The sequence below is a fragment of the Cyrtonyx montezumae genome, unplaced genomic scaffold, assembly GCF_038088225.1.
Source record: "Cyrtonyx montezumae isolate F1298 unplaced genomic scaffold, pur_monq_1.0 scaffold_3, whole genome shotgun sequence".
In the NCBI taxonomy this organism is placed as follows: Eukaryota; Metazoa; Chordata; class Aves; order Galliformes; family Odontophoridae; genus Cyrtonyx; species Cyrtonyx montezumae.
In genome coordinates, this window is record NW_027072034.1 from 97,642,726 (window position 1) to 97,666,013 (window position 23,288).

The window sequence follows — 23,288 nt, forward strand, 5'->3', positions numbered from 1 at the left end:
TCCATGATTAATGAGCACTTCTGGAAGTATCATATGTTTCTTTGTGTGTCAACAAACTCCAACACAACCAAAAAATAACCTAAGGAGTTTAAGAAATGCTCTAGTTGCAACAAAATATTCTTCTCTGGAAATCTCATCTATTATTTATCTAACAGATAGAAAATGCCCTCACTTTTTATTCAAAGGTGGTATTTGACTGAAGCAAAGGTAATGCGGATGTCCTTCTGACTTTCCATCAACAGCTCTCTCCTGAAACAGGTGAAAGCTTTTGGCTGCTTTCAACTCGGTCTAAAAGCACAAAAAAGTCAAGTATATTCCAATTCTTTCAAGACTTCTTTGTGTGTCCATAAGCTATGATGAGGTAATGCTTTGGTGGAACTACCACAGTGGAGAGGAAAGGTCAGCACGAGGCCTAGCCTGGCCAGCCTCTTTGACCTCTGCTTTTAAGCCTGTTTCCATTGGAGTTACATTAATGTTAGACACCAGGGAACTGGGGTGTATATGGTATGTGAAACATAAATTACTGACTAATTAGGCTTAATTAGATTTTCTGCCTGTAGAGCAACCCATTTAGGTTAAGCTGTATTTGCAAGCCATCTAATCCTAAATGATTACATTTACACTAGGAGCACTGCCTAGATACTCTCCATCTGTACACATTCTGTGCTCCAAAAGGAAACAAGCCATTCTTTCCTAGGATTAGTACGTTCTGCCTTTCTTTCTAACAGGTTATAAAATGATAGTTGCTGCTGAGTTCAATCAACAGAAATTGAAACACCTTTACAAATATATATCATTACTTCTCAGAAAACTTCCAGCAGTAAGAAGTGAGTTTCATATGACTAGCTGGGGAGCTGCAGACCCATTTCAAAACTGCTGTAGCCAAAATTCATTTTAAAAACTTACTTAACTTCTGTAACACTTCTCAATGATATTATAATAATGGAGCAAACAACAAATATGAACTTGTGTAAAGATCACAGAATGGATTCACAGAATGGCTTGGGTTGGAAGGGACCCTAAAGATCATCTAGTTCATCAAGTTCCAGCCCCCCTGCTGTGGACATGTCTGCGTTGCAGATTTCATCATCAGGAAGTAATTTCCAGAGCTGAAAGTACAGGGACTGCAGAGACGCTGCTTCTGCTTTCTCTCTGCCCAGCCCTGGAACCAAACAGCCCAGCAGAACATTCACCAAAGCTGTAATTGATTCTCCAGAGCAAATCTGTCTGGTAGATCAGATCCAAATAATAAACAAAAGAAATAATATTTCTGTAGCAAAGACATGACACATTTACTCATATTTCAAAATATTTTTTTGCATTATATAAGATAGATTTTAAAATTCTGGGCACATCTACAGTCCTCCTACATGCTATCTATATGATGTATCCATATATCTCCAGTGAGCGTATTATTTAAACATTATTCACAGAAACTGCAAATCTGAAGAAACTCTAAGTTGACAGAAAAGTCAACAAAAAAAGGAAGGGAAAAAAAACAACAAAAACAAAAGCAGCACCGAACCTCCATATTTGTCCCACAGTACCTGGCAACCTCTGTGTTTGAGAAAGGGATGGTACCAAACGCTCTTTCTTAGAAACATAAATAATATGCTATAGGCTGCATAGTATGAGGTCATCCAACATCACAAGCAATGAGGGCTGTCACTCTCTTGCTAAGTCTCTGCCAGTAATGCTTTTCTTTGGTAATGTCTGCCAGAAGGATTTTGCATTTGACAGCACTAGCTCTCCAAACAGTTCATGCAGCTTGCTGGGAATACTGAGAAAGGTTCCCAAACTTGTTTTGGGTTACACCACAATAATTTGTCTACAGTCGTGATTTGTGTCATTTAAATTGAAAATTAAAAGTTCCCAGTTTCTCAGTTATTTGAGTTCAGTGTTGAACATTAGACAGAAAAAAAAAATATGTACAACTTAGCAAAGCAAGAAGGTAAGCTCCTGATTACAAAACTAGCAGTGAAGTTGTAGGAAGAAAAATATAACATTAAAATGCAATTCTCAGTTGTGTTTAAGGACTAGATCTCTCTTTAACCAATTGATCCTATGCATCAGGTACAGGGACAGCAAAGCTAAACGGGAACAGAGGCAGATGACTGGCAACTTATTCCAACTCTCTTTTTCTCTTGAATTGAATTACAAAATGTGAATGCAGCAAGCATTCTGCCTTTTGGAGTTTTTCCAGCTTTATACCCCTTTTCTATCTGCTAACTAGTAGCCATATATATATGGCATAATTTAAGAGTTCCAGTTTTTTAAGTTTCCAAGAATGGTATCACTTATGCATATCACTTACATTTTGCAAAACTTCTGCCTTGCTCTTTACACACCATAAAGAACTCATATGGCACGCTAATCTGCTAGATTGGACTGCACATTTCTACTATGCATTCCTAAAGAAATTAATCTGTATGAAATCAAATGACATCCTCTCCTATCCTCTCCTATCATTACAGTTCTCTGGATTGCAGATATATATACAGAGAGAGATTATAGATAAATATAGATTATATTTAGATAATTCAGAAAAGGTCTTTTCACTAGGCACAGGGAAGTTTTAAGCCATTGTAGAAAGCCCGGGTCTTTCAGAATACATAGAGGAAAAACATTATTCTCTGAAATTGAACAAGAAGGTAAAAATAGATTTATACTTGCCTTATGTTCTTTCCCTTAAAAGACAAACCTAGGTGGACTACAAATTATATCCAATTTATGAAGAAAGTTGAACCTAAGAAATATCTTATGCATACACTAGAAAAAGCAAACTCTATTAAAAGTGGCAGTGATGGCTGAGAGGGGATATGATTGCTCTTTAAAGTACTTCAGAGAGTGGGCTTATTTGTGCTACAGGGTAATGTTTGACTATAACAAGTGAGACGCACACTAATCTAGGTAGGAAATGAAGACTGTGGAGGGGGGGAAAATGAAGCAACAGTAGGATAGAGCTTGGATTACATTTACAGAAGGATTATGTAGCACTCTCTTGCTAGGAGGCAGCACCAGAAGAATTCTCCTTGCTCACTAACTCAACTGCCAATTGCTTCCTGTTTCTTTCTTATACACTGCATCCGACATGGAGAGTGGGAAAAATCTTTTCCAGCAGGAAAGCTAGCATAGGAGAAAACAGGCAGAGTTTTGCACGTGGCCTCAAAATTTAAACTACAGAGTCATAAAGTGGACAACATGATGCAAATGGTGATGTCAAGTTCTCACAATACAACCACCCACGTCTATATTGGTCGAAAATGAATAACTGAGAAGTCTTCTGACAATGACTGAGCTCAGAAAGTGATAGCTGCTGAAGAGATGGATTCACTGATACAGCATAGGGGAGACTTCTGACAAGTTTTGTTCTGGAACCTGAGTACACAGCAAGTACTCTGGCATCCCAGTGGCAGCAGAAATTCACAAATCGGGTCGCTGTCCACACAACACCCTGTGGCATACTCAGTGCACAGAAGAAATTTGGATGCAATGGTACTGACCATATTCTAGATGCTGGCAAAAAAAGAAGGGAGTGAGTCATTTTCTTGCACTTATGCAAAAATCTTGTTTGACGTTAATATAATATCCTCACACACGCAAACCAAATTAAAGCATCACCTGGATGGCAATTCTCACTGAGCAATATTTCCAGCTGCCAGGAATTTAGAAACCAGGTTACACCCTGCTAAGGCATCCAGAGCTCACTGTACACAGGGCAGCCTATTCCATTCCCCTAAACACAGCGGCAACCCTACCTTGGAATTCCAGAGATTTCACCACCTAATCCTGTTTATTCCCCCTAGTAATGTCAAATTATTTATCCTTGTTAATGAATTGTAATAAAATTAAATTTAAAACATTCACTGAGTGCTGACTTTTTTAACAGAAAGAAGGCAAATAAAGTTTAAATACTTTAAAAACAAAGAATGTATTTTTATAAAGTGAAAGAGCAATGCCAAATTCACTTTGTTCTCTTAGTTGCAAGCAAAAAAAATTGCTGAGAACAGTAAAAACATGGTCACATAATCTGTTATGATGGGGTTTTTTTGTGAAAGAACTGTTGTGGAGATGGGCATTTTTGTCATCTGAGTAAATTCAACTCTACCATGACAGATAATTTTTGGTCTGTAAACTATCAATATTATCATGTAAGGTAACAGGTTGTTGTAGTACAATAAAGGCCATAGGATTTGGTTTGTGAAATGGAATAGCAGCAAAATGAAAAAAAACATTCTGAATAGAAAACAAAACAAAACAACAAAACAAAAGGTCTGCAGAAACAAAATGAAGAAATTTGAGCCAGTTTTCCTGTTTTAGAAAGACTTACTGCATTATGATATAGTCATTTGCCATAGTGAAAGAATTAAGTTTAAACATGGGATCAAAGCTGAAAAGATCTGATAGAAGCAGATCAAACTATTAAAAGTTGTAGCCGATAGACAGGAGTTGGAAGAATCATTTCAAGATTTGTCCTTAGCTGTAAAGGGCATGTTTAAATATCAAAGCAATGGGCCTTTCAGGGATTAAAGTTTAAATGTTGAGAACCCAGACTTCATTTTGTGGATGGGAAAAGTTCCAGATTAGAAATGTTACATAAGGGAAAAAAAGGTTGGAAAGGATAAGGCAAGCTTTCTTGGATTCAAGGGCCTATGCAGAACCAAAGATGATACAAAGGAGGTCTGTGAGAAATCTAGAAGGTTACTGGTGGGAAGCATCTTGGTGTGGTTACCTAATAATAATTGGCTTCTGGCAAATCGAAAAGAAACGTTATGAGACTTTAGAATTTTTATGGAAGAGGGTGGAAATAAAGAGTTAGAGACTCTTAATACAGTAAGCATTCAAGACCAAGAAATGTCGGGCTGAAGAAAAGCTTGTAAGTGCTGACATAGACAGTGGCCAGATGAAAACTATCTAGGATGCCAGTAATACAAAGTAACTTTCATAGAAAACTGAACAGGTATTACAGTTGAATGGGAAAAGTAGGATAAGGTCCCTTTATTATCTGGAAAAGTGAGAGTTGTATATTACTGTACTAAACACTTCTAAAACAGGCCCAGGATCAACACATATATGAGATTTCATGGCACGGTGAGACGTTCACAGAGAAGACTAAGTCAAATTCTAATCTCATAACAGCCAAAAAGGCTCTTCAAAGTTGACAGTGTTACTGACACATGAAAAGGGACACAAGTGGAACAGGTTCTAACTAGTTAAGGTCATACCAGGAGGGAATCAGGCAAGTGAGAGAAAAACAGAGAAAAGTACTCCAAATGACAAGTACCACAATGGAAAGAACTATGCCAATTAAAATAATACTACTTATTTACCTCCCTTGCACAGACAACTGAGATCAAGAAACTCAAGAAACTAAATTAAAGAGTACAGGAAGTGAACTTTCTGAACCCAAATCGGTGCAGTGCCTTTATGTGATTGTTAACTCCAGTGGTTCTCTCTGTACCGCTCAAGAGAGATGCTAGGAAAGGAATGTTCACCTGCACTACTACAAGGACTCTGAAAAACCTTGAGGAAACAAGTAGAGTCCAGTTTAAATACCCGTTACACAGTAAGCACCTTGCAAGCACTGAAAGACTGTGGTAGAGTTTTCTGTGAAAGACAGCTGACCATTACTAACTGAACTGGAATCACCAAATTATTTCTCTCAAGTCAGCTGTTGCTAACATTGTCTTGACATTTAAGTAGAGCACTTCCCTTTGGCAACAGCAGAACTATGTGTGCCATATTAAAATATCTTGGATTTGTTTCTTTCTGCTCCCATGGTGAGGACTTGCTAAAAATTCCTGGACTTCAGAACTCCAGCAATAATTCCAAAACAAAATGTTGGAAGCATATTTTTTTAAATGCCTGCAGGAGCAAAAATAGCATATCCCTAGGACCTTGAGCATCTCAGGAATCCATCAACCAGTTGCATAACTTTTCCAGTTTCTCCTCACTCTAAGATTCAGTATTGAGGGAGTGGGGAAGGAGCATCACAGTCATGAAAGAAAGGTGCTGCCTTTGCAGTCCCAAAGCCAATGGGCTACCCCATGCCAAGAGATTATGAGATTTACTCTGAAAAATGTGTCAGGTAGAGGACCAGATAATGCACCTTACTGATTCACAGCCCTCTTAAGGCACATCCATTTCAGTTTCTACTTTGCTTGCATGCTCTGTTTGCTCTTCAGTAAAAAATTAAATATTGCAGTGTATAGCAGGCTCTCCTATAGCATAAGCATGTTGTGGGGATCACAACTTATCACAACTGATTGCACCATATCCTTTGATGAAGCAGAAGCTGTGCCTTATGCGGCTCCTCCACAAACATCAAGCTGTACCAATGCGGACATTATTAACAGCTCAAACAAGAAAGCTGGTCTCTTTATAAGACAGGAGGTAGAAGCTACACGTAGAAACCACTTGGACAATCATATTTTCTAACAACTCCTATCTGGACAGAAATGAGTCAAAATCTACAATGTGATTTTGCCTAGGACCTGTTTCCGTGATGAGAATGCAACCACATCAAAATCCCATTAACAATCCCCATTCTGAGAAAATCTTTTCTCAAAGGAAACCTTGATCCTTTCAGATGCTAATCACAGACTTCTGATATTGATCACTTTCACTTCCAACAGAGTTGTAAGGGATCAAAAATACTGCCACAACTTCATTTGTCAGCTACTTCTCCCTTCTATTCGCTACATCTTAATGAATAACTTCATATAAAATAATTATCTGCAGATTGTTCTCTGAACTCCAACTGTTAATTTAAAAGAAGCAAGTACATAAAACCCTCCAGGAGTCCTAAAATACAATCCCTATGTACAGACAGTTATTATTTTTAGACACCTATAAAAACTGTTTGATTATATGACATGCAAAAAGCTCATTTTCATTCCACATCCCTGTCACATCTGTCACCTAACTTTGAAGATTTAATTCTCTCTATCCTGCATGTGAAAACCAAAAATGCCATATGTGTGGGGTTTACTCAGGAGCTGAGGGCACGTATGTGAGAAGAGCAAAAGAACTTTCAAAACTACATGTGAAAGAAAACTTCAAATAGTCTGCCAGATACCAGTAGAATAATAGATGGTATTAATAATTTTTTTCTCATTTTTCGAGCTCATTTTTTGAGAAGCGGGCTCTTGTGCTTCAGAAGTGAAGTTACTGGAAACAGTTTACCTGGATTTCTACCAAAATACTATCTATGTAGTCTGAGAAGGGATTACATGCTTTAAATCACTACCTTGGTAGCCAGTTTTTAATAAAGTTCCAGCTCTGTTTGGAAAGATATTTTTCTGGCTTCTCTTCTCTATCTGCAGCTTTTTTGTAGTGTGGTGTGTGAGGGGAGATGTAGGGAAAATGAAAAGGGCAGTATCTGCTACTGCCACGTGTCTTCTTCCAGCTACTGGAAGGGGTTGGGATCTAGAGAGGAAGAGTCTTTGTAACTCTGCAGCTCACCTTCTACTTCCACAACTCAACAAGCAGGATAAAATCATTAACAACATATCCCTTCTCTTTTAAAGAGTTTTCTGACCCTTTTATCGGTATTATCCCGAAATGGCAGGAACATCAGCTGACTAATTAAGATCTGCAAAGGTCACAGGATGGTATGCTGAAGCATTTCTTTCAGTAAGAACTTCTTGGCAATTCTGCATTCAGTAAATATGTAAATATTATCAGAAACAAGCATCAGGTAGCAATTATGCTTCTCATCGTAGCCTTGAACTGCTGAAGTTACTGAAAGAAAACCCTCTTCTTGCAATTTAGGGGCAAAAAGTGCCACATAGAAAGCCATCTTCACAGCCACACAGGACAAAGTATTACAGATGGGCTGAAGGTGGGAAAGAACCTCTGAAGATCACCCAGTTCAACATACTTGACCAAAGCTGTGACAGTTAGGACAGGTTGTTCTGGACCATGCTTAGCTTAGTTTTTAATATCTCTGAGAATGAAGACTCCAGAACTTCTCTGGGCCATGTCTTATGGTGTCCAACACCCTTCCCAGTAAATGAGATATTTCTTATTTTTAAATGGGAATTCCTGTTTTTGTCTATTATCTTTCTCTCTCTCACTGGGCTCTACTGAAAAGTAGACTGGCTTCATTTTCTCTACTCACCCCATGATGTCAACCAGAACCCCAAGATCCTTCCTCACCAAGTTGCTCCCCACCAAGAAGTCCCTAGACCGGTGCCTGCAGTTACTTCTCCCTACATGTGGGAGGACTTTGCATTTCCCTCTTTTAAACTTCATGAATTCCTGTCAGCCCATTTCTCCAGAGTGTTGACATCCACCTGAAGGACAGCACAACACTCTGGTGTATCTGCCATCTCTCCCAGATCTGTATAATCTGAAAATCTGTTGAAGCTGCAATTTGCCATCAGTCCATCAGATCATTAATGAAGATATATTTTCAAGCTGATTAATTTTTACCTTTTTTTTTTTTTTTTACAGTACAATAACTGATGTCTTTAGAGGCTTGCCTATTCATCATAACAAATAGCTTTTTTAGCCCTGAATAAATTCCAATAAATCTAAATTTATGAACTCTAGATTCAGGTCTGATAATCTTCAGACTTCCTTTATGGACTGCAAGAATTCATACTGCACTTATAACATTCAAGGTTATTCAGGAATTGAAAATTGAGCAATGCAGACTTATTACACAATGAACCTTTGATCTGTAAAATCCAACCCAACATGAAATTTTCTTTTTTATGACTTGACTTTAAGATTTACTACAGCTCTGGGTTACTCAAAAATCTCAGGAGGCTGCTCCAATAATTCATTTTGAAATTTTGAACACTGATCCATCAGACACAGAACTAAATTACAGCTCTCTACTAAAGGCAAGCAGGAAAAGAACATCTGGTGTTGAGGACAGAGCTGATCAGCTGTGAGCTTTTCCACTGGGAAACTCATAAAATGAGCTACTAGAGAGTCAGGATGTGTTTCTGTAAGGAAGAAACAATAGGAAATGCTTTCCCTTATTTATTCCTTATAACTATCCCAAAGAACAGCAGTTACATCATACATGTCTTCCCCAGTACAAAAACAAAGCACTGAATAAAAAAAAAAAAATAAGAGAGAGAGAGAGAGAATAATATTAATAAAACGCTTTTAAAACAAACTTGCTGCTGCAGAGGAAAATCAGACCATTTCGTTGTCATTACTGAAGACATCTTGCAACAGGAAAGAACTGCTACATTGTGAAACTACAAGGAAGCTAAGAGTCACCCACATCCTCTAGTAACGTTACTGTTAACGTACCAGTGGAAGTAGCCTGGCTGAAGACTAGACTTGGTTACAGATCAGTAAAAATTGAGTACATTAACCATGTTCATTCCATAACTGGGTTCATCTCTGAAAACAGAAATACAAAAGTTTATGACTGTGTTCAACACTTGGGAAGGTGACGAATATCTGGAACATACATCATACAATAAGTGAAAGTTAAGACACTATTGAAAATAAAAAGAACATCTTCTGGTACAACTCTCAGCTTTCAGCTGAGAGGAATTGAAAATTAGGTATTCATAATCTCAGAAGATAAAGTGCTATACAATTTTACTTTTTCAAATCATTATTACAAAGAAGCTATCTGTATTGAGCAGTATTAAATCGGCCATCAATTCCTTTCCTAAGATCCTGTTATCAGTTTCTTACACTTTCCAAACAACCTTTCAGTGTTTGCACTGAAGACTTCCATGCAAATGTTAACCTGTGTTTGAAAAATTGTATCCAGCATAGCTACTTCCAGAAGATGGAGATTTTTTGCTCATTATTAATTGCTTATCTTTTTGAGGCACATCAGTGTGGGCTCAGAACTTTCTCAGTGTAGCTTTCTTGCAGAGATTGGCACACCCAGCTTTTGGAAATTTGAGGAACATGCAGTTTGAAAACCTACAGATGGCTTTATCTTGTGTCAAAGCTAAGAATTTTAACTTTACCTAAACTCTCTGAAAGTCTCCCAGATTCTGCATGGGCACTTAAAGGTAGCCAGTAACTCTCACTATCAGATACCAGTATATTTCAACTCCCCCCCTAAACCAACAGTTTACAAGTGGATAACTGAAAAAAGAAAAATACACATGGACAGACTTTCTTAACTGGTGTTCTTTGAGCTGAAGATTGTAAGCCAGAAGACTAAGAAATAGAATCTGTTGTCAGAAAATGTACATACGTTTAAGAAAAGGTATCTGAAAAAAAACAAACAAAAATAAAATAGGGAAAACTGGTGGACTGGAAAGATACACTAATGATGAGAGAAATGAAGGCTGATAAATGAGTATTTCAGCAATTTGATCACTTCAAAGAGAAAAGCATTCTGTTCCTTTGTTCCAAATGATGACAGTTCACAATCTCATCCTGCAGATCCAACTGTAATAATCAATCTATAACTGGATCACAGAAGTAGATATGCACTCTCTAGTCTAAGGTAACGCTTGGGAAAAGGATGGCAGCGTATCAGCTCCTCCCACTATCTATGCTTTTAAAAAGACTAAATAAAATGTTATGCTTCCTAGCTTTTTATTATCTTCACATGCAGTTTCAAGGAATCACTTCACTTTAATGTCATTTCAGATTGTCATTTGCATTTCAATTTTGCTTTCTTTTGCAAAATGCAGCATGGCTACGATCCTTCATATTTCAACCTTCCTGAACTGGGAATGTCTTTCTCACCAAATAAATAAAATATTCAACTGAAGTGGAGTATCATCAGCAAGTTTCTTTTCCACACAACTGTAGTGACACAATAGCAGCAGAACTTCTCTGCAAACATGAGAGAATTAATCATAGAGAAAGGTTTTCAAAAAGATAGGCAGTATTTGTGGAAATCTGTATTTAGATCCTGGTTAGCTATTCAGAATACTGTCATGACAAAGTGACTGAGTTTTAAGAAGAGGGCTGTCATTATCAAGCTGCCAATCCACTCCTGATATGCCACTGCCAATCATATCGGAATGGAGAAGTTGTTGGGGAAGGTAATTCAGAGGGTGGCTGATGCCATTTAAAAGGCTTTTTCTTCACTCTACATATAATGGATATGGAAGGTTATAGCAGGTTCCCTTGCATCATCTGTGTCTCAGCTGCTACTCAGACATGTCCTATCTTTGTTTTCCCAGCCTCTTTCAGCTCTGTATCAACAGAATATGCTATTTCTTTATCACACTTCAGCTTCTTCTGAATCATTTTGGACCTATCACTGTCATTTGCCAGTATGGAAGGATGTTCAGTGCCAAGATTTCCCCCCAGCTCTTGCTTGGCCAAAGGCATGCAAGATGACAAGCACATTTCTGGAGCTGATCCTACTGAAATGAACTGCATCTCTGTTGCACTTTGGAAACATTGGCTCCTAGTCCTAAAAGTACATTCTGGCAATCATGATTGCCTACATCTGCGATCGTGATTGCCTACACCAGTCATCTGCTCAGCAGTGGTGGGAGTACATGGGCAGGCTACCTCTCCTGGGTGCCAAAGTCATTTCCATCCCTTTCAACCTCTGCACGTTCATTACAGCAGCAGGGTAGAAAGCTGGGGCCAATGGAAACGGTCCCACGACCACAACTAGTGGTTCAGCTTCTCAATTCTGAGTGAAGCAATGCACAATCTGAGGCAGCTGATTTCTTTGAGGTTGCTTTCTGTATGATATTATTTATTCACTGCACTGGAAAGCAAGGTAGTATTTTATAGATCATTTCTTGTCTGAGCCTTAGCTTTCTGCACCTTGCCTTCTGTGCAACAGCGATTCTCCTCTCCCAGCCTCAGCTCCATTCCCACCAACCCACAACCCTCCCATAAGTCCTCTTTCTCATAACAGCCTTAAGTCCACAAATCCCTTCTCTGCTGAATGAAAGGATAATTTAAGGTTTTGTAAACAACGAATAACTGAGAAGACTGCTAAAATTTACTTAATAGGAAACAAATATTTGAAGTGTTTTTAGGTGGTGTTAGATACAAAAATCGCTGTTGTAGTGCATACCAGCAGAAACTCTGCTTCAGAAATGTGGACTGGAATAAGATGGAGGTGCAATGGGAGCTGGGGCCTTGGTCACTCATGCCACTGCTCCTATCAGACTGACTGCTTGCATGAGCTTCTACAAAGTACATGCAATGACACAATGACGTAGTGACACCCCCATCCTGACTTGCATTGCATATAGATGTGTGTGCTTACCCTCCTGCTGTCACTAAAACCTCCTATAAGGACTGCACGCTGTTGAGAGGGTGGTGCCATGGCAAGAGTGGCTCCAAGCATTTGCTGCAGCCTTTCTTGGAGACATCTTGTGTTAAGGAAATAACCAGGCACAAGCTGCTGACCACAGGTACTTGAAAGAAGAGATTCTTGGTTCCAGTTCATTCTCAGGCAAAAATTCAGGCAAGGAACCCTATGCAAGCTCACATCAACTGCTCCATGTCCTCCTCACCCATACCAACTGCTTATCCTCTTTTCTACAAAGTTAATGACTTTTGCATAGAAAGGAGGCAGGTTCCAAGAATCCCGAACGCACTGAGGGTTTTAACCCTGGTCCAAAAGATACCAGGATGGTGCATCTTTCAACAGATACAGGGGCAGTCATCTGTCCTGGGCTTGCTTGTGAGTCAACCTCAGCCACTGCTGTCCCCTATACAAACATCCTTACAAAGATCAAGAAGCAACAAGTGCTGCCTCACGGGGGCACACAGTTTCCAGTGAAACTGGCTCAGAACAAAGACAACTGGCAGTGCCACATTGCTGCCAAACCTCTGGTTGCAGCTAAGCAGCAGGTACAGAAAACTTTTGATAGTAAAATTAAGCACAGGAGCTTCAGCATTCTCACAAAGATATCTGAAAGGATGTATCCATCCTTAGGGATGTGTAGAGGTTATAAGTGAGGATTTTTCAGGGCAAAAATGCAAGATATAATAAGCAAAAAATGTCTATGGCTTAGTTAGCCATTAATTCTGGAAAAAAAGTTCCAAATCCTGACAAGGTAAAATTCTTCCACTTCTTCAAGACAGCTTTAATCCAGCAGAAGAAAAATCATACATGAACAGACTGAAAATATGATGTCATCTCACATTGAACTCTAAAAAATCCCTGCATTTGTAATTTCCATTATGACTCACGTCAGGCTGGGGGCAATTTATTTGCTGTTTAACACTCAGCATGGGTTACAGGCTATGGGATTTTCTTCCACCTTTTGGATTAGTTGTAAGGAGGAGGATACTGAACCTTAAATGCAAATGACTCTAGACATAGCTATGCTGTAAACCACGGGCAGGTTAAGTGGCCTCACTTCCTTGAATTTACACAAATCCATCAAAATCTAAATGGATGACTTAAAGGTACTGAAATCATTACCATTGTTTATATTCTTATGAGCTTGCATTTCTAGCTAAAGAAATACTACTAATATTTTTGTTTTCCCATGCTGTACATCTCTTTGAACTCTATATCTACACACACCTGTGTATCAATTATTGGGCTTCTATAATTCCTTTCTGTTTCTGTTTTTAAATTCAAATAAATATGAACAATCTCATTAAAAAGTTACATCATGGGCTAATGTGCGAAGATTTTTTCTGTCTTAAGATGGGTAGCAAAACTAACCTATACTCAGAGAGAATGGCTCATGAAGTCTATGGGAAATTTTAGGTAGAAGGAAATACTTAATATCCTTACAGCAAGTATTTAACTTCTCATCACCTTTGGCTCATATGGTTACCACAGCATTTTAAATGCATATCTGTTCAATGAAATAATTCTCAGTTGTAGCTATCAGTGATAAAAAAAAAATACAATCAGTCCATAAAACAAGATTGAGAGATCTTCCGCTCAAAACCATACTAAAACTTGAAGGTTAGCAGCCTTAAAAAAGCTGTTTTCCAATGTAGATGATGTTCAGGCAATGCTAGCTGTTGGAAGTGCAAAGAAAGAGAAAACACATTACTATATCGTTCCCTCAGATCTAAAAAACAGCTCCTTCTGAAATTATTGAGAGATATACAGATTCAAACACTATGAGATACTACAGTCTCTTTAAGACAGTAATATATAATTCATCACCATATTGCTTACATCTGCCCATGCAAAACGCCCACTGGATCAGACTCTCCCACACATAAAAATATTTAACTAGGTAAGACTTTCCTCATCAACTGAAACCATAAAGCTTTAATTCAGGGTTCAAACTCAAACCCACCTTCCTCACTCTTTCATATACACAAAAAGCAAACAAGTGACTAAAAAGAAATTGCTTAGTGTGCCAGCCCCTGGAAACCATGGAGACTTCTGCAATGAGTCTGTAAGCTTACAAGATGAACTTCAAATCAAAAAATAAATTATGTAACACTCCCAACCCCCCCAAAAAAGTACTGTCTATATCCATTGTAACTAGTTGTGGTTTTTTTTCTCTACCCTTATTTGCAACCTGCACATTTTTGTCTTTCCTAAATGGATGCCACTCCATTTGATGGAAAGTTTTTAGGATGAGGAATAAAAATATCTGGATGTCATTTTTAGGTTATGTGGTATGTTCAAAAAGAGTATCTAGCTTCACTGTGAAGTTATGGCTTTATTTCCTTCCCTTAGGATGCTGTGGATTTATATATTTATTTTCTGTGTGTATGTTAACTTTATTGTTTTGTAATAATAATAAAAAAAGAATGAAAACAAAGGTAAATCAGTTTGGAGGGTTTTTGTCATTCACTAACATAAATACATTTCATGTTCTATGAGTAGAGAAATAACCTACAATGTTACTAACTGCTTACCTAATAAACTATGATGTTATTTACTCAAGGTTATTCTGGACCATAATAAGCTAATGCATCCTTTTAAGAGCTGAGTAACGAATTGGCACCAGAACAACAGCACTATTATTTTGCATAATAAGTGTTTAGCACCATCAGCCTAAAGGCTGAAGAAGAGGCCTCTTACCCTGTGGTGATTATCTTACACAGCGAGTGCATCTTCCTGCAAGGTGTGGTTGAGCGAGGAAAGGCTTCTGCTATGCAGCAGCCCCTCTCCACCTGTGCTGCTCAGCACAACAGTGTTTCAGCAGCCAGAAATTTCTATGGGACTGAAGCTGAACACCAGTTTCATCCTTTAGTGTACCTTCAAGAAATCCTTACTGGTTCAGGTCACAGAATCACAAAGAATCACAGAATCACTGGGTTTGGAAGGGATCTGAAGAGATCACCGAAGTTCAACTCCCATCTAAAGCAGGGACCCTACAACAGGTCACTCAGATAGGCGTCCATATGGGTACTGAATATCTCCATAGAAGGACAATTTCCCCCAAGTGGATGGTCAGGAAAATTTCCTCTTCTCTTTTAAAACCTTCCAGAGACATTCAGGGGCTCATGATGAAAAGGATACATGGTTCAGCAACATCAAGCACATCTCACATCTAGAGAAGGACTACCTATTTCTTCCAGATTCTTCATACCTAACAGAGTTAGAGTGATTTAAAGGAAACAATGGAAAAAAATTAAATGGTTAACAATCAAAATACAACAGGCATTTTTGATGGTAAAGTATTTGATCATAATAAGCCAAGGTTCTGCAATTATGTCAGAGGAAGAAGGAAGCCAAAAGGCAGCTTTCCTTGGAAAGAACACTGATATCCCTACGTCTTCCTAGTAGAAATAACAGATGAGACATTCATAATACAGCATTTTTTTACCACTCTTTTACCAGGACACTTATGAATGCCTGATAGAGCTGGATCAATATTTTGAGTTAGTAGAAAATCTGATTCCTTTGAAACTTAGTATTTCAGCTAGGTTAAATGATAGCTAGGAATTAGAATAATAACCTAGGTACCTGTTCTGAACAAAACAGAAACAATCCTGAAAGAGAGCTGTTTTATTTTTATCATTCAAAGCTATAGCAAACTGATATGACTACAGATTTCAATTAGACAAAGTCATATGTGAAACCTTTATATATACATTAAACAAAATGGAAAAATGTACCAGAGAATATGGTGATTTACTATTCATCTGAAGCCTTTAAATAGAGACTGGATATATTTCTAAAAGGTATATTCTTATTTAAACAGAAAACAGGCTGGAGGTGACAGAATGATATTTTTTTGACTGTTAATATTCCTGAGATCTCTAGATTTCACAGCAGTCCAGTTTGGTTTCAGAATCTACAGTTCTATAAAATATGGCATGGAATCTGCCCCTCATTTTCCCCCCTCTCAACCAAAGGAGTACAAGAGGATCCTTCTGAAAAACTGATAGGCATTTCTGCTTTCCATTTTTGTTTCTGGTGAAGAAATGTCTCCCAAATTGTTGCTTTCCCATCAGTAACAGCATTCCAAGACGCATTTCATAGTCAACCGCTCCATGAACAGAAAACCTGACTTGGTGCATGTAATAAACCACTTCCTCCTTTATCCTTTATATATTATTTCTGGAATTATTCCCTTTAATGCCTTTACATGCAACCCAAGATAATGACAAAAAAAAAAAAAAAATCCACAGAACTCTACAGTACTTGGTGCAAGAACAGGTTATGTACTAATCCTACACTCACAACATTTTAGTCTTACCTATAGTGACAATGGTTGCTCCAAACAGCATCCCAAAGTTTTTTACATTACATCTGGTCTATATCATTTACATCTGCTGTATTCCAGTCCTTGTTAACATACTTGAAATGATGCATCAACCGAGATGATGCTGGAAAAGCTGAAGTTCTGCTAGTGCATTACATCCATTTGTAACCAGGGATTTCACACACACATAGGTACATGTATGTGAGATAAGAAATGCAACAAAAATTACACCAAAAAACCACCAGGCGTGGATTACACAATTCCTTAACTGATTCATTTAAAATACTTGCAATTCACACCTTCATTTTAATTAAACCTTTAATGAACATTTAATTTTGGGAACAGGGACATTCTGTTGGTTACTTAAGCCTGCATTAATGAGCTGCAATGGCACCTCCACATTCACAAGCACATGCTCTCATAAAACTGGCTTTGCCTGCATTTTTGTGCTATTCATCATGGAATCAACAGGCAAAAAGCAGTTGGATCTCACTGTATTTGGAGAACCCCAAGCATCACAACTAAACCACTGCAGGTCTGTTTGCAGTGGCATTGCAAGGGAGCACAGTGACACAACAGATTCACCAGAACACAGTACCTGGTCAGTAGCGGGAATCGACTCCCATCTACGCTTCAGCAAGTACAGAGATTTCCGACTCATGATTTTGAATCAGCTCTAGAGGCTTTTCACACTCAAGAAAAAGGCTTCTTCCAAACCAGTGCCGAGAACCTTATTTCTGACTCCTCTGCTTCATGGCTGTAGATAGGAGAGCTCCCCGACGTACAGAAGTTCAGTAATCTGCAGGGTTCAGACCAGTTTTGCCCAGGCTTCCTCCGTTTCTTTAAAGCATCTGTCTCCTTACAGTGCCATGACAAAGGGAATCAGGCGTGATAGTGAAAAGCCTAGCTTTCACTGACGAATTACCTCGCAGAAGCATGAAGTAGGTAGACAACACCAGACGCACTCAATCTGAAAATAGCTGTTGCTTAGGAACTGGAGGGGTAAAACGCAGCACCTCAGATATATAATTGAGAGCTTTTTACATTTAAAGAGAATTAAAAACACTGGACCTCTCTGTTTCTCTCCTGATCACCATCCCTTTATGATGCTGGAAGAACGATCACTCGATTCCACTGAATACTGGGGCTACGCCTACATCTTCAGCAAGCCAAACAAGGCTTGATGACAGAGCAGCAAACAACTCCCATGCATTCAAGGTCCCTTGAAAACGTCTGCAGAAAAGTGTATTGTGGATGCCACTTGAAATACCACTGAATAATTAAAATACAGTTTGCCTATTTACCAAGAATTTATTCTAGTAGTCACATTTCCTTTTAACATATACTGACGTTAGAAATAAGCACGGATATTCTCCCCTCACATAAGTTAGATGATATGGTTTTACAGATCATGTGTATATATTTATTCTTTAGGTGAGGTAAACATTCCTAAACATGTAAGAAATTCTTGAACTTGAAATTCTAGTTCTGAAGTTTCAATCAGGATCTCAATCCGTATTAATCTTAAAATTTAAGCATGGAACATAATAAAATTCACTTTGCACTTTCTGCATATCACATCTAGAATCATAGATCACAGAATCACAAGGTTGGAAAGGACCTACAAGATCATCTAGTTTAACCATCCACTCATTACCATTGGTACCACAGGCTACTAAACCATATCTCATAGTTCCTCATCCAGACGCCTCTTGAACACTGCCAGGGATGGCGACTCCACCACCTCCCTGGGCAGGACACTCCAGTGCCTCACCGCTCTCTGAGGGGAAAAGTTTTTCTTTATGTCCAATCTAAACCTCCTTTGGTACATCCTGTGGCCATTTCCTCAGGTCCTGTTTGTTGCCTGTGAGAAGAGGTCAATACCCTCCTCATCATAACCTCCTTTCAGGAAGTTGTAGAGTGCAATGAGGTCTCCCCTGAGCCTCCTCTTCTCCAGACTAAGTAATAAGTTCGGACTAGATAATAAGTTCTTTGAGGGAAGAATTTACAGCAAGAAGTGTTATTTCTAGAGATTAAAAAATGAAAGAATGAATGAAGAGGTAGGTACCTCCGTTTACTCTTCATAAATCAACATGTAATTCATGCTAGTAACAAGAGCTTTAAAGTAAAGTTATTCCAACTGAAAACGAAAACACGTATGTTTATAACTATACAAGGGCTGCTCTGAAAGTAATGCCTCCTATTTTACTATATTGGCTCACGATGTCAGAGGTGGATGTCGGTGTTATGACAGTAGAGGATGAACCTTCCCACCAATATCCTGTTACATTTTGTTGCTGCATGACAGATGGCAGCAGAGAGGCAGTCTAACAAAATGCTGTCTGACATGGAATTGCATATGAAGCAAAGGTATAGCACTGAATTCCTCCATACAGAAAAAATGGAAGCCAGTGACATTCATCAATGCTTCCTGAATGTTTGTGGAGACCAAATGGTGGATGTGAGCACAGTGAGGTGGTGGGTGGTGTGTTTTAGCAGTGGCAACAGTAATGTGAAAGACAAACCATGTTCCAGGCAGCCACACACAGCTGTCATACCATGACATGAGGAGAGTCTTGATCATCTATATCCACTTGAATTGGGAGATAGGGAACCACATACAGAGTGGAATATCAGCTTCAGTGTATTGGAAATGATGTTGGCAACATTGGAATATAACAAAGCTTGTTCCTGGTAGAGGCCCCATGAGTCACCCATGCTCACACAAGAACAGAAAGAACACTACATGTGATGCTGAAGGTGCTAGTTTCCTGGATCACAGCATTAACTGGTAACCACTTCTAGCTGGAGACAAAAGAGCAGTCCATGGTGTGGCAACATGAGTATTCAAAAAAGTTCAAGACATATTCCTTGGTGGGTAAAGTGACGCCCACTCTTTTCAAGGATAGGAAAGGGTTGATCCTTTTGAATTTCCTGGAAACCTTACAAACTATCAGCTCTGACACTGACTAAGCTGACAACTCAAACTTTCAGAGTCAGGCCAGAGAAGAAGACATCCCTTCTCTTGCAACATGATAACACCAGGCCCCATACCAGTTTGAAGACCACGGAGCACACTGCCAATCTTGGCTGGACTCTCCTACCACACACACTACATAGTCTGGATTTGGTGCCTTAACGACTTCTGTCTTTTGGAAACGATGGAAAACGGACTATGTGAGCAACATTTTCCTAGCAATGACTCTGTCACAGAAGCTGTGAAATAGTGCGTCACTTCTTCTGGTGCAGATTTTTATGAGCATGACATGAAGGCTCTTGTTCATCACTGGCAAAAAATGCATAGATAATGGCAGTGACTACTCAGTTGGAAAACTGTGTTTTGTAGCTTTTTATTTGCACTATCAAATAGTGTTATTGTGCTCTTTGTATCTGATACAGTTTCCACAGAAATAAGTAGGAGGCATTACTTTCAGAGTGATATCCATACTTATGTGCATAATCTATAATGGACTGAGTGAAGTGCTGGTGTGGAAGTCAGGAGCAAGTTAAAACACTATAAAGACAGCCTTTTACTTGTCCCATACTCTCTACTGAATTACGAATGCTTATCAGGAGACAAACTCCTGAAAACAGAAATTCCCATAAGACTAAGACTATCTGATATCCAGTGTTACATGTAAATTTTTCAGTTTGCTTTTAACTCCTACAAGCAGAAAAAGGAACATACTTTCCAAATGGTTCGTTAAGAACTATGACATGCACTGGAATAGTTTCCTCTTATGTTTCAAACATAAATCATAGACAATCTACTAGTTCTACAACAAATCTTGACAGGACTAGAGTTTTATTTAATGAGTTTAGGTAGAATAATCTGATGAGTTTATATCAGGATTTTAGCTTTACATTATGGTAACCCAGTGGTTTTACTTCCTTTCAAGTGACATTGTTAACACACACACAGAGGGCTTCCTAAGATCTATCTTCCCTCTTTCCTCTTAAGATTTAAAGGATCACTGCAGAACAAGATAAGCCAAACCCCCTTTCTTCCCCTCTTGTAACTTGCCCAGTCACTGGCCAATAAACACCTCTCTTACCAAGTCCCATTTTTCTGCTGGAGGACAGCCCCTCAAACCTAGGGAAACTCACAAGCAATCATGTGGCAGCTCCCACAGGCAATTTCCAGTCCATCTTCAAAGAAGACTATTTATCCTAATTTTTAAACAGGACCTTGTTTAACAAAGTGTAAATTTATTAAGGATAGAAACTGAAAACAATGCAACTGAATCACAAAAGGATTAAACCTCCAGTCTTTCGTGTTGAATGTAAAAATCAGATTCTCCTCAACTTTTTCTCACCTTCAAAGGAATTATGTTTAACACTGTTGCTATCATAAGACACTTTTCATAGTCCTATTAGCATTTCAAAATCCCTTAACATTTGTGTGGTATAGGCTGATTGGCAGATTTACAACATTGTTTCAAGATTTATACTTTCCAGAAATTTGGAAAGCACCCACACATGGAAAAAAAAATGAAATAAAAAAGCTCAGAAAAATAACATGATCAAAATTATGTACTTAAAGATGAATATCTATGGAGATTTTCATAGAATCAAAGGATGGTAAGAGGATCGACCTACCTCTAGTTCCAATCTCCTTGCTTAAGACAGAGTTGACAACTATTAAATCAGGCATTAGATCAGATCACCCAGGGCCCCATCCAACCTGGCCTTGAACACCTTCAGGAATGAGGCATCCACAACCTCTCTGGGCAAGCTGCTCCAAAACCTCACCACCCTTTCACCAAAAAATTCCCACCACAAATCTAAATCTCCTCTCTGAGTCTAGAACTGTTCTTCCTTGTCCTGTCACTATCTACCTGTGTAAAAAGTTTATTTTCCTCCTGCAGTTTTCTTCAGTTTTGAAGGAACACACTTTCAGGGGGTACCATGACTTACAGTTTTGGAACTATTCAGTTCTCAAATAACTGAATAGGATTTTCTGAAATTTCTATCTTTCAATCAAAAACTAAATTGCTGTTACCTGAAAAATCAGATCTTAACCTGTCTTACATTGTATAACGAATACTAAACATTCTGCAAATTTCAAGATGGATTTGAAATAAGTTGTGAGGCAGAAGCCTAAAAACCTTAGGAAAAAAAGGGAGAATTCTACAATTATAAGGACAAGAAAGAAAAAGACAGCTTAGTGAAAAAGCTCTGCATTGGAAATAGAAAAGCTTGTATATTAACAAAACAAGTAGCAGCTTTCAGATTAACACATGATATTTTGTCAATAAAAAGGCAGCTTATCCACTGATTTTTGCAAAGGAGAATATGAAGGATGGTCCAAGAACTACCCTACTGAAATTACGGCTGCAAATAGCAGGTAGCTTCATTGCAGCAGGGCTTCTTTATTATCAATTTAGACTTAGATATTCACAAAGTTTTCATTTGATAGAAAAGTCAATCTAAAATACAGAAGCCCTAATAGCATATGTATATGTACATAATTTCAGTACCAAATGGGAGATACTGCTTTTCTCAAGCATGAAAATTTATGAGTATCATATTAAAAGCAGTATCCCCCTTGCAGCATTTCTAATTCTACAGATAACTGTAAAGAGTTTGACGTGATGCTATTAACACTAATAGCATAACTTCCTTTCACAATGAGTCAACAGCAAAGCAGTAGCTACACACAGTTTCCCCTCACCTCCCTGTACAGTTCTAACACCATTCATCCCTTTATTATTGACAAGATGAGAAGGCAAACCAAGTTTTACAAATTTGCCAGTTTTTTTGAAAGAACACACACTATTTAAAATAGCATTTCACTGCATTGCTATCCTGATGAAGACAGCAGGGTAAGAAATGCTTTTTCAGCACATCTAATCCATCTTTCTGATACTAAAATAAACTTCTTTCTGTTGGAATACTCAGCTCTACTTAGTTCAATCGCTTGGACTAGAGCTCAGAAATCACAGTGCAGAAAGCTATCACAGTTTTATGCTTTTTTCTATGTGTTCAATCCTTCACATATTTATAAAATGAACAATTTTGTCAAACGTAGAAAGAAAACCTGCTGTAATACCTCAAACTTACAAAAATAAATACACAAATTCGAGTAACTGACCTGTGATCCTCTGGGTCCTCGTTTGTGATCCCATTCAGAATGTCCCATGAGCTAAAAATAAAACACAGAGAAAAGCACAGGTAAGTGATACATCGCACCGATTTGCTTTAGTTGATGCTTTGATGTCCATTAAAAATTTCCATTGGGAAAAACAAAACAAAACAAAACATTTTCGCTTTTACGCTTTAATTCACATAGCCTTTAGCTTCATATTGAGAGTGAGATATTTTGGGAAGTGTCACTGAAACTTTGTACCCACATGGTCAGAGCCAAATCACATCAAGCATCACCATGAGCATGACACTGCTCATGCCGATAACTGTCAGATTCAGTACTTGCCAAATGTTTGCAATCAAACTGGCAAAAGGGGAGCTGATATACCAATGAGATCACCAAAGCCAGTAGACACTTGGTTAAGTAGTAGTGCATTTTTTTAATACGAGGTGTGAAAGTCAGTGACAGCTTTAATTTTGTCTCACCACAGAACTATTCTAGAACTTCTCATGGTAATAAATGAGTAGAGGGTAAGTTGGGAGTCATTGCATAAAAGAGAAAAGTAAAGAGAGAGTATAGAAATGATGGATTCTTGTGGAAATTATGAAGATGTGTGGTGATAGTATGCAGTTCTTGAGTTAGAG

At 38.3% G+C, this 23,288-nt stretch overlaps 1 protein-coding gene across 2 annotated transcripts in view; it reads right to left on the bottom strand.

The window, feature by feature from the left end:
* PDE3A (phosphodiesterase 3A) overlaps positions 1 to 23,288 on the bottom strand; it is a 238,311-nt gene that overhangs the window by 62,535 nt on the left and 152,488 nt on the right. For both annotated transcript variants that reach the window (XM_065742518.1, XM_065742517.1), the window contains exon 2: positions 22,651 to 22,701. In XM_065742518.1, coding sequence (XP_065598590.1) covers positions 22,651 to 22,701 — 51 coding nt within the window. The remainder of the gene's footprint in view (positions 1 to 22,650; positions 22,702 to 23,288) is intronic.